The sequence below is a fragment of the Camelus ferus genome, chromosome 5 (assembly GCF_009834535.1).
Source record: "Camelus ferus isolate YT-003-E chromosome 5, BCGSAC_Cfer_1.0, whole genome shotgun sequence".
NCBI classification, from domain to species: Eukaryota; Metazoa; Chordata; class Mammalia; order Artiodactyla; family Camelidae; genus Camelus; species Camelus ferus.
In genome coordinates this window covers 35,821,854-35,834,563 of record NC_045700.1, presented here as the reverse complement: position 1 = coordinate 35,834,563, position 12,710 = coordinate 35,821,854, and the positions used below count along the sequence as shown (strand labels likewise).

General features: G+C 38.9%; 1 protein-coding gene across 4 annotated transcripts in view; it reads left to right on the top strand.

Moving 5' to 3' along the window:
- The first annotated feature begins 9,720 nt into the window (after positions 1–9,720).
- WDSUB1 (WD repeat, sterile alpha motif and U-box domain containing 1) overlaps positions 9,721–12,710 on the top strand; it is a 57,456-nt gene continuing 54,466 nt past the window's right edge. For 2 of the 4 annotated variants that reach the window (XM_032479519.1, XM_032479517.1), the window contains exons 1-3: positions 9,721–9,870; positions 10,447–10,618; positions 12,057–12,478. In XM_032479519.1, the coding sequence (XP_032335410.1) occupies positions 12,081–12,478 (398 nt within the window). In that variant the 5' untranslated portion in view covers positions 9,721–9,870; positions 10,447–10,618; positions 12,057–12,080. The remainder of the gene's footprint in view (positions 9,871–10,446; positions 10,619–12,056; positions 12,479–12,710) is intronic. The other 2 variants (XM_032479520.1, XM_032479518.1) reach the window with 2 other exon arrangements.

Below are 12,710 nucleotides of genomic sequence, written 5' to 3'. Positions count from 1 at the left end.
TTTTTTAGTTTTTCTTAATGAACTTGGAATTTTTTTTTTCCAAAAAAAACCCAGTTGATTTAAATTTGCTTTTGACAGAATCATAAAGAAGGAGTAGCAGACTGTGGGTCAAAGAACACTGGGCTGGGTAGAGGAAGATGGTTTTAAGCAATGTGCCTTTCATGAGTCTCTGAACCTCTCTGGACCATGTTTGATTGTCTATTTCCCATTTTCAATATGAAGATACTAGAATACATTTTTTAAGGACTTGTCCTGATAGGTGACTCTGTTGGTAGACATACAACCCAGTTGCCAATAAGAAAAAATGATCATGTAAATGTGTCTAATAAGTCATGAGATGCACATTCAAGCATCCATGAAAAAAGATTTGATGCCTTGCTGGGGTCTGAAGAATCATTGACGAACAAGACAGGCATTTTACAATCTCATGGAGATCTGACCCCTAGATAATGTCCTTAGAAAATGGCTTTAAACAGTGAGGAGAGAATAGAAGAGTTTTGAAGAAAATATTAAACTTCAAAATGATTCATAGCCGCAGAGTATTTTTCAAAATTCCTAGATTGTTTGTGAAGGCTTATATGAAAATCAGCTGTTATTATGTAAATATGTCAGCTTCTGTTAACCAAATATTGCAGTGATGCCTTAAGGAGTTGGTGCTCAATCAAAAATACCATGTGGAACTGGGAACAAGGTGGTGCTGTGAATAAAGTGTGTGGTTTTTGTGTTGTAGAGCTGCCAGATGCTCCGTGGGGAGTCTTCTTCATGGGGTGTTGCCTTTAGGATGGCACATGCTTACATTAATTTATATTAGATGGGATAGAAGGGCTTGATATTAACATGTCTGCTGTCTGGGAGCAAATGAGAAATAAAATACTTAAAGGTACACCAAGAACAATTTTTCAAGAGTGATAATTTTCTTCTAAAAATAAGTAAGATATCCCTGAAAAAAGAAAGCTCAGTAAATATTGGCTACTTTGGACTGGTATCTTCATTGTTGTTACTCAGTTGGAGTAGCTGTTCAAGAAGTAGTGGGCACGATCCCCAAAGTGCCACAGTCAGTCTCGGTGACAACTGTTACAATATACATGTGGATCATTTGGTATGTGAATGACCGTTGCATCCACAGTGTGGTAGGTTGGGTGTATCCTCAGTAAAGGCAGAAATACTGCTCTCCTCAAATATAAAACCATTTTCCTAACCCTCTGCTATCACACAATTACAAGTATACACAACATACTTTCATTAATATCAATTAGGTTTAACCTGAACCTCCTCCATATATAATGCATTTTGTTTGGGTTATTTTCACTAACAATTTATCAGAGATTTTGAATTTGAATACCAAGTTTTGAGAAGTATTGAGCAATTTCTCTCTTCAACTTTGATTTGTCTTTTTGTAGTTTTTGTTTTATGTAGCCATCATATCTAACCCTATCTGCTTTTCAGGGACTGTAAAACTGCCCCAAATTTTATTTTCAGCCAGAAGTATTCAGGAGATGGAATTTTCAGGAGATAAGCAGGCAAAAGCTCAGGTATATGTAGGTGAAAAGAAAATATTCAGAGTTCTTAGGTACTGTTGGAGCTTATATGGACTTAAGAGTTACAGCAGCAAAAGCTGTGCTTGGAAGTGTGATGGGTAAGGAGTTGGCTAAATGCAGAGTTAAAGGAAAAGATAACTTGGATCCTCTGGACATTCACTGGAAGAGAATTTTCTACTTTAGCATTACATCCAGGGAGAGGCAGTGGCAAAATTTATATCTGAGGTCTGTTTGTGCTTTATCTACCATGACCATACACGTGAAGATCATTTGGGTTCTCACTTGGATGACTGAATAAAAGCACTGTGGGGTATACTATCAGTTGTACATAGTTCATTCTTGAAATTTAGAAAGATGTTTTAACTAAGTATCAAGCTGGACTTCTGGGAGTTCCCTTATTTAATTCTCCCTGAACCAACTCCTTACTGTGTCCTTTAATTTAAAAACACCCTAATAATCATGGTAATGGATATCAAAGAATGTAGAATTCAGCAGTGAAAGAAAGAGACCTAAGGCTTATGGCCAATTGAGAATAAACCCTGTGCCGAGTTGAAAGGAAAGCTCGGTGAGGTCACTGGATCACCAAAGGCTAGTAAGGCATTTACATGACAGGTTTGTGTGGAGACAGTGGAAGGCCTTAAAAGGTCTGTACTTATTCATGTAAGTGATATCTTACAGTATTTGTCTTCTTGTGCCTAGTTTATTTCACTTAACATGTCTTCAAGATTCATCCATGTTGTACCATGTATCAGAATTTCCTTTCTCTTTAAGGCTGAATAATATCATCGTATATGTATAGTCCACGTTTTGCTTATCTATTTATCTGTTGATGGATATTTAGGTTGCTTCCACTCTTCCGCTATTGTCAATATGAACATGGGTGTACAAATATCCCTTCAAGACCCTATTTGCAATTCTTGGGTATATACCTAGAAGTGAAATTGCTGGGTCATATGGTAATTCTATTTTTAATTTTGTAAGGAACCACCATAATATTTTCCACAGCAGCCACGCTATTTTACATTCCCACCAAGAGTACAGAAGTTTCCAGTTTCTCCACATTCTTGCCAACAGGTGTGATGTGGCATCTCATTGTGGTTTTGATTTGCGTTTCCTTGTTGGTTAGTGATGCTGAGCATCTTTTCATATGCTTGTTGGCCTTTTGCACATCTTCTTTGAAGAAATGTCTATTCAAGTCCTTTGCCCATTTTAAAATCAGGTTGTTCTGTTGTTGCTGAGTTATAGAAGTTCTTTATATATTCTGAGTATTAATAACCCTTATCAGATACATGATTTACAAATAGTTTCTTCCATTCCATGGGGTTCCTTTTTGCTCTGTTGATTATGTCTTTTGATGCACAGAAATTTTTAATTTTGATGCAGTCCAATTTATTTTTTTCTTTTGTCTATGTCTTTGGTGTCCTATGCAAGAAATCATTGCAAATCCAATGTGATAAATCATTTCCACTACGTTTCCTTCTAATAGATTTAGCTCTTACATTTAGGTCTTTGATCCATTTTGACTCAATTATTGTATATCATATAAGGTAAGAGTTCAACTTCATCATTTTACATGTGGATATCCAGTTTTTGCTATACCATTTGTTGAAAAAACTCCTTTCCCCACTTAATGGGTCTTGACACCCTTGTTGAAAGTCATTTGATAAAATATGCCAGGGTTTATTTCTGGGCTCTCTCTTCTTTCCCACTGGTATTTTCCCATTGTTGTAATAAATTGTGAAATCAGTCTAGTCATCTTCCTTTTGTCCACCACTCTGCAATCTTGAACCCAGATCTGATTTTGTCAGTCCCTTACTAAAACTATATTTGTGTAGCACTGAAGTTTCTTCAGAGCTAGCCTCAGCCTATTCTTAGTTTTTCCTATCATAACCCCATCTTCTCTTCTCACATTGTCTGTTCATCCCACAAAATTACTCCAGAAAGCTATACTTACCCACCACCTGCCAAATTCTATTATCTGTGCTTTCCTCTACTCTCCTTCCCACCCTCCCAGTGGCAGTTACTTTATACTCCTATAGAATTTTGTTACTATCAGAGCCATTATCACATCATAAGTTGTATATGCATGCCTGCTTCCACCCAGTAAAAGTTAAGCTTGATGGCCCTTCAAGGAGTAGTTTCTTTGTGCTTGCCTTGGCCAGAATTATCACACCTGTCTACTGCAGTTACACAGGGAAAGTGGTGTTAATATGTATACAACACTGGGCCAAATACTGCATGTGTGGTATTTTGTTTAAGCTTCAGAACAGTCCTATCAGACATATGACATATGAGGAAACCAAGGCTTATAAACGCTTGGTTACACAGCTGGTTAGTTGTCAGAACTAGGATTCAAACTCACAATCAGCTGGCCCCCAAGCCATGCTGTTATCACTAAGCTATGAAGACACTAAACAGAGATGGGTGGTTAGTGAGATATAATAGGGTCTGGTGACTTAACTACTTTCTTATAAGCCTGGACATGATTTTATCACAGCCTCCAAAGTTGATCAGACCTAGGCTTGCTGATGTGCACCGATCTCACAAAGTAAAGCATAAACCAGAGTATCAACTGGATTATGATGGGAGAGATTCCTTTCCATTAACTAAAGTACCATGTCCAGGTTTCCAGTGTCATGATCTCTAAGAAAGAACTGAATTATCTGCAATATGCTAGGTAAGCATATAGAAACAGCATACTGAGAATGAGGTGTACTTGGGAGTGTTTCATCCAGTTGCTAGTAAGGGCAGGTGAGTCACGCCTTCTCCACAACACAGCAAAGCACAATGGGATCTCTCTCTGACAACTTCTGGGGTTCTTTCCTGGACAATGCATATTAAACAACATGTTTTACCCTCCAACTCTCCTTTTAGTCTGTTCCATAATGATTAGCCCCATTTTTTTTTCCCAAGAAACTGAAATATCTCCACTTTCTTGATCATATTTTCCAGTTCTACCTATTTAAAATTATTTCTAAACATTCGATTGCAATTCTGCACATTTCTAAAGCTCATCATGAGTCGTTTATCGACATGCTCTTGTTATATGCATAGAGATAATTGTCTGTTATGTATGGATTTAATTGGCTTTCTTACCCCTCCACTTGAAATTCCTGTGAGCAACTAGGATTCATATTCTCCCATAACTATTATGGGCTGAGTATCTTCCATTGTCACCCGACACAATTCCTCAAGAGATTGTGTCTTACACATTCTTAGATACCTGATATCTAGTGCAATGTCTGCCATATTAAAGGTACCCAATAAAACTGTCAATAAAGCCTTCCAATCAAGGAAGGCATTCAAAAGAATGAGCCAAACTCTCTGAAAGCAGTGCCAAAATTGGGGGTCTAAATATCTTTCAGTAACAGCTATGCTAGAATAAATGTTTGACTTCCCAGAATGATTGCTTTGAAAAGGACAGCCCTTATTGCATATATATGTTGGATAATATTTCATGAAATAAGCAGTCATATTACTTTATAATCATATCTTGAAGCTTAGTAATTTTCTGATAGAGTACAGCTGCTTCCTGAGACGTGTTAAACAGGTTCATGTCTATAATAAAGGGGCTAAGAGGTCCCAGGTGAACGAAATAGGTGAAAAGGAATGGCTTATCTGATACAAAGTGGAACTTCTCTATAATTCTCCAGATTGCTTTCCTCTGGTCTCTAACTTTGATCTCATTCCCTTTCAAGGGAGGTTCTAACTTTGATCTCATTTCCTTTCTACAGGAACATTTGATAGAGTCATTAATACCAATACCATAAAATCAGATTTCTAGCTTTCCATCTTCCTGGGCACATGGTGAAAATGTATTTCCTAAAGCCCTTGTGGTTGAACGGGGCCATTTGACAAGCTAGTTCTGGCCAAAGAAACCTGAATGTAAGTATTGTGTGTATCTTGCTGGCCGAGTATTTAATTTCTGTTTTCCATGTGGCATAGCAACTATTAACGCTAAAATGACTCATGTTCTGCCAGCCCAGTGCCCTGATGAACTATATTGAACATAATTCCCTACCAATTCACAATGGACACGTAGCATAAACAAGAAATAAACCTTTGATTTAAGTCACTGAGATACTTAGTTTGACTGTAATTGCCCCATATCCTAGACTATCCTGATACTCACAGACTGGCTATCAAACCATTGGATAAAAAGGAAAAAAATAGGCACAGGAGGGCTGAATATCTTACCTCTCTATATCAGATCACTTATGAAGGGGTCCTGGAAAAGGACTAGAATACACAACTGAGGAAAGTGTGATAAAAGATTGAGAGGGTCTTGGAAAAGGACGTTGATTGGACTGTACTAGTCTGTCATGGTCAGGAAAGAATGTTAATACATTTTACCTTAGGTTCAAAGGAGAGATTGTGCTTTTGAGAAACTCACGATGAAAAACAAAAACAATAAGAAAATGAAGGGGCTGGAGTGCATTTTGATCCACTGAAACTTTGGGCTGCTGTGAATCTGTGTGAACAATGCTTGATGCTATTGTGGAGACCCAAGTTTGATCCACCTGAAGAGGACAAGTAGATTTTATTAATACAAAGAACTACTGGCCTTCAGCCAAAGTGGTGCTTAGAGGGATATTTATTGTTGTAAATCCTGTATGTTTGAAAAAAAGATCATTAAGCAACAACCTAAACTTCCAACAGAAAAAGAACAAACTAAACCTGAAGCAAGCAGAAGGAAGGAAATAATGATTAGAGCAGAAGTTAGTGAAAAAGAGAATGTAAAGAGAATAGAGAAAATAAATTAGACCAAAAATTGGTTCTTTGAAAAGATCAACAAAATTGACAAAACTTTAGCTAAACTGACTGAGTAAAAGAGAAGACTCAAATTACTGAAGTCAGGAATGAAAGAGGGGACATTGCTACTGACCTTACAGAAATAAAAAGGATTATTTGTGAATTCTGTGGACAAGTAGGTAACTTGGGTGATAAAAGACAAATTCCTGTAAGACACAGACTACTGTACCTACCTCAAGAAGAAAGAGAAAATCAAAATAGACCTATGAGAAGCAAAGAGATTGCATTAATAATAATACTGTCATCTGGACTATTGTTAAATGAATTTGATTAGACAATATCTCTCATATTTTTTTCTTATGTTATAAAAAACCATGAATCTGAAACCAAAATTGTGGATTTCTTTTTCAAAAATGCATTTTAAAATCTTGAATTCTCCTGTAGAGCATTAATAGTAAGATACTGGAAAGTAAAGAATTTGAAAAGATGAGATAATAAATAAGAAAAGAAAAATTTACATTATAGGAAGTTGGAATTTAAAAATCCATAAACGAGACAAATGCTTCTCATACCAAAAAGGAAGAGGCATAGTTGGAACTGTAAAATTTCTTTAGCATGTACAAATACCAAGTGTCATCACATTTCTTTCTCGTCTTCGTATTTCCAGTCACGCGTACGTTTTCCATCATCAGGCAGTTCTCGCTGTGCTGGGTCCAAGTCTTCCTCCTCCCCTTTGTTTGGCAGCCCCTGGGTCTTTCTTTCATCTGTGGAACACCAACTCAAAGAACTCCGCTCAACTCTCATTACTTGGTCAGCACCCCAGGACTATAGGTGGATTAATGGAAACAGAAGGGTGTAAAGTTTATTTAATGGCAAAGAATAAGAGGAATTTAGAGAATATTCCATCATGCAGAAGGTAACACAACACGCTCCCAATTACAGCTTCCCATATCCCCAGAGTTTTCTACTGAGTGGTAGCGCTGTGGTAATACCAGGTGTGAAGAGTGAATGATTGCATCAGTACGAGAGAATTCCTGGGCCATTCCCATGGATTTCTTTTTAACCTTTTTTTGAAGTATAATTTACACTACACACCAATGCATATATTATATGTATTAAGCTTGATACATCTTTTGCAAACTGAACACCTCTGGCCTTACTTTGCAAAGCTGAACAACCCAAGTGTGCTCCTGAATACTTACTGTGAAATACTTGGGTATTTCCCAAGCTCATCCCTCAGCTGGCCCACGTTTCAAGCCTGTTTAGGACCCATTCCTACACCCACCTTTTCTAATGACTCCAATGCCTATCACCTGTCTCACTCTCTCCCCTTTGAGTTCTTGGTTATTCTTGACTATACATTGCAGTCATATGTTGAGAGCATTTGTTGCTTACTGTTTAACTGAAAAGTTAGTTTTCTTTGAAATATATTATTTAAAATTGTTTTCTATATTCCCCAAGAAGCATTATTACCAGGAACAAAACTAGAAATTAATGATAAAATAGGATTAATTATTGACTACAGGGACAAAATTAGTGCCAAAAATGTATAAAATACTCAAACCTTCAATATTCCAAGTCAAAGTTCCAATTATTTGACACTCTGTCCTGTGAAGTAAGATAACTAGTTCATTCATCTGATTAAAAATCTCTATGAATTCTTACAGTGTTTCTCTACTATATTAGTAAGATACTTTAATTAACATCTCCTGAATTGCAAATTCGTAGAGATCAGCTACAATAAGGCTTCCCCCTTTAAAACTGCCTTTCCTTAGTAGAACAGGCAAAGCTGACCATACTGACTTTCAGGTCTCCATGCTAAATTACTGGCCTGTGTAGGCAGGGGTTTCTTTTACATATTTTACGTAAGAATGCTATAACCAATTTTACCCATCAAATTAGTGAAAAAATTAAAAAAATTACTCAAGTCTGTCAAGAATGTGGAGAGACAGGCACAACCATATGTTGCTGAGAATTTAAACTATACAACCTTTCTGAAAAGCAATATGGCATTATTTAAGAATCTTTACACCCTATGTCCAACAGTTCCATTTCTATTTAACAATTTCCTTAGCAAATGTTCATAAATGTGGATAAAGATTTATGTACAAAGTCATTTAGTCCAGTATTATTTATAATAAGCATATAAATATTGAAACAACTATCCAAAAACAGAGAAAATGTTAAATTATGGTTTGTTTCTGGAAGTGTCAACCGTTAGGCAGAAACAATAACTACGCTACTGAAGAAATTTTAGAAAGGGAAAATGCTTGGGATACAAGTTTAAGTTTAAAAAAAGTAGTTTTCAAGTCTTTTTGTAAAATTATTGATATTATGCATGAAAAACTGAAAGGAAATGTTATCTCTGAGTAGCTTAGCTTTGGTGCGATTATTACTATTTTTCTTATAGTTTCTGTATTTCTTACAGAGAGCTCTGTTATTTACACGATGAAAAAGTTGCATTTAGAAAAATACTGTTTTGGCAGTACTTTGGCATGTAATCAAGTGTGCAAAATCTCAATCATAATGCACTCATTGATCAATTTAAAAATCACAAGAACATCTCAAAATCATGAATTTCTATCTCCGCTTTTCCTTGTCTTTTTCATTACAAATCATTTCCATCTATCTCGATTTCATATTTAAATTTGAATACTTCAGGTTATTACTTTTCCAATATATGACTTTGGTGTCCTCAGGTTGATAATTTTTTAACGTTTCCTCATTGAAGACTTCTGTTTGTACCTTTGATTTTTAACTGTACACGGCCCTATACTGTGTTGTGCACTTAACTGGTAAGTGTTAGCATGCCTAGGAACTTATTTCTGCTCACCCCAAAAGGGATTGGCAAGACCACTTAGTAGTCAATTACACATGGAAACCGGCTATCTGTGAGCTTATGAAACACTCGGAAACGCTAGAAGAAATGCACATCGGGCTCAGGAGATATCAGTATACCTATCTGCCCAGTGGACAGCGGAACCGCAGGACTGGGGCCCAGGGGCAAGATGCCTGACCTGGAAAGCAAGATTTGGGTAAGCTGAGCACAGAGGTTATCGCAGAAGTCATGGACCGCGGAGGTCAGAATTGGCCTAAATAGAAAAGACCAACCAGGGAGGTCAGAGAAGACAGAGCAGGATAAAGAAATACAGCTGAGGCAGGAGTCTCAAAAACCTTGAGCTGGAATAACTGGTGAGTTATACAATGCCTCTTTAAAACGACATTTCAGGCACTCGCTAAACCTTGGGACCTCAGCTTCTTCACTTGGAAAAAAATTGTATCAAAAGGTTCTTCCCAAGTCTGGACTCAACTTAATCCTAGAGCCAGAATTTAGAGAACTCTCTGTCTGAGGGCGGAAGGGCGCGCATGCGGCGGGGCGCGGGCCATACCCCCCAGGGGGCGGGGCCTGTCCTTTGGCCTTAGGGCGTCCGCCAGCGCCGGCGCCAGCCCCGCCCTCCACGCCTGGGCGTCACGTGCTCCGCGCCGCTCGCTCGGCACCTGAGGGCGGATGCCTGGCGTCCTGGGTTTTCGAGGGGAAAGGGTCCGCGTCTATGGACCAGTTTAGCAGCGGCGGTGGCAGGTAGGGGAGCGCGACTGGGGTCAGCCCGCGGAGCTTCCATGCACGGGTGTCTGAACTCTCCGTTTCTCGGCTTCTGTTTCTAAGCGCGCTATAGGGACCAGCTGGGACCTTGACGCGAGGGAGGCGCGATTGTGCGGCCTCGTCCCGGGAGTCGGGTGGGGCCTCACGGCGTGGTCTGCAAGCCCCAGCTGGGCTCTCCCGAGCTGCGGTCCCCGGGCCCCGGAAGGCCCCGCTCCCCGCCGGACGCCCTGCTGTCTCGGGGTGCTCGGTCCGCGGAGGCCCGTCTGGCTCTCGGAGTCGGGCAAATCCTTGGTCCCCGCGTGCGGGGAGAGGAGGGAGTAGGTCGCGGGCTTTATGTTGGCTTATTCGTGGCGCATTTCAGGTTTGCTTTACGTTAGATGGGGTTGCGTTTGTTCTCACTGGCTAATTGGCTTGGTTTGCTCGGGGCTTGAGTGTTTGGCGTGACGGCTGAAATCTAAGAGGACGCCCAAGCCCCAAGGCAGGTAGGGGTAGGCTTAAGAGCGCTTTTCGAAACAAATTGTTGGGCTAATTACGTCTTTGTGCTTCTGACTGTAGACCTCGAACTGCAAAGGGAGCTGAGTGCCACAAGGGTGTGAAGGCACAAGTTTGTTTGGAAAATCACCTGTGTGCACTTGCACAGTTGAGATTTGGGAGTTCTTCAAAAAGCACCACCTGTTCGCGCCTGTTTTCAGTGCAGCAGTACAGACGATAATCACGGTTTTTTTGTGTGAGTTTTTGTTTTTTAAACTTTATTGGAGTTTGGAAAAAGAAGCTGAACTTTTGAGATAAGATAAATGTTGTTAAAGGCATGCACCATCTGTTTGTAAAGATTTCTGTTAATAATATTAGAACAAGGGATTATGACTTTTACAATCCAAAGCCATACCAATCCCTTTACGGCTGATTTATTGCTTCATTCCACACCATTTTCCCACTGTCAGATTTTTTTTTAAAGTATTGTTAGCTTTTTAAAAAATTTCCTGATCATTCTGTATTCATCAACTGGATTTGGAAAAAAATAATTCAACAAATATTTGACCACACTAGCTGCTGACACTGTTTTACATGCTGTGGATACAGAAATGAGCAAGCTGGACCAGATCTGTGCTCCTTTGGAGCTTACATTCTAGTTGGGGGGGACAAAAATAATAAATATACCAGATGATGGTAATTGCTACACTGAGGATGAAAATAGGGTGATGTGCTAGCCTAGAAAGTGGAACTCTCTCTGAGGAGGGACACTGAAATTTGAAATCTGAATGAAAAGTAAGATCCCAAAAGCAGAGGGAAGAGAATTTAAGCATGAGGAAACCACAATGTGAAGATCCTAGGTGTAATCTTTTTAACCAGGGAAGGTGAAAAGAAATGAGGAGGAGGGAAAATGATGGGAGTTGAGGTCTGAGAAGTTGGCAGGGAAGAGCCAGATCATACAGGGTTTTGTAGGCTGTAGTGAGGAGTTTAGATTTTATTCAAAATTTATAAATCTGTTCTTAAATGCAGACTGGCTAAGTCCTTTTTTCTTTGCCTCTCTTTTTGGTTTCCCTGATTTGTTAAATTGGTTCTTCAGCTCAAATCTTTTATATTATTTTATTCTTTGTCAAACAAATGACAAACCATGAAATGATAGCTTTCAACACTGCCGTGTAAATTGTGAATGAAACCTTTCGTTAATTCTTATAAGTACCCTCAAGGTCTGCATCTTAAAGGCAGAGCAATAGCCTTGACTCCGTCCTGTGCAGGGAGCAGCGAGAGAGTTTGTTAAAATAGTGAAAAATCTTCTGTTGAGATTAGGAGATCTGGAATGAGGCAATGTTGAGTAGCAGTTAAAGGAAAGACTTCAAAGGTGAAATAAATACCCAAGTTTTTGACTGTTCAGTGTCAAATCAGTTTGAAGTTAGTTGACTAGGTTTTCTTTTTTTAGGTGTTATGGAACTTCATTGTTATAGCAGTAGTGATTGTGATCATCATCAGAAGTTATAGTCTCAGAAATGTTTCATTTTTCTCCAGATTATCTTTACCCCAGGTATAATAGATTGCCTTTTAAAAATGTATATGGAGGAGCTTTTATTGAGCAGATCCATAAATTGATTCTGGCTCTTTCATGTGGATTTGAGTTGCATTTGTTTGATTCCTAGGATGAAGTAACCTTTATCTAAAAATTGCAGGATATTTTACTTCAAATAAAGAACATGGTGAAACTAATTCACACATCATCTGATCACGATGATGATGTCAACTGCTGTGCCTTCTCCTCTTCCCTCCTGGCTACTTGCTCCTTGGACAAAACAATTCGCCTGTACTCCCTGAGTGACTTTACTGAACTGCCACACTCTCCACTGAAGTTTCACACGTATGCTGTCCACTGCTGCTGTTTCTCCCCTTCAGGACATATTTTGGCTTCATGTTCAACAGATGGTACCACTGTCCTATGGGATACTCAAAAGGGACAGATTTTGGCGGTGATGGAACAGCCCAGTGGTAGCCCCGTGAGGGTGTGCCGGTTTTCCCCAGACTCGACTTGTTTGGTCTCGGGGGCAGCTGATGGAACTGTTGTTTTGTGGAATGCACAATCGTACAAGTTATATAGGTAGGAATATTTAAACTCTTTCCGTTTCTAATCCTTTTAATGAGTCTACCAAAAAAAAAAAAAGGCAGAATATTTTGATGGCTTTAAGAAGTAGATAATTTTCAGACATCACAAGGGAAAATATTTTGAACTATCTTCTGACATCGTAAAAACTGGTGTTTAATATGATTCTTGAAGTAGATTTGCTTGTCTCTGAGAGTTTTACATTTCCAATCTTTCTCTTGTAAAATAA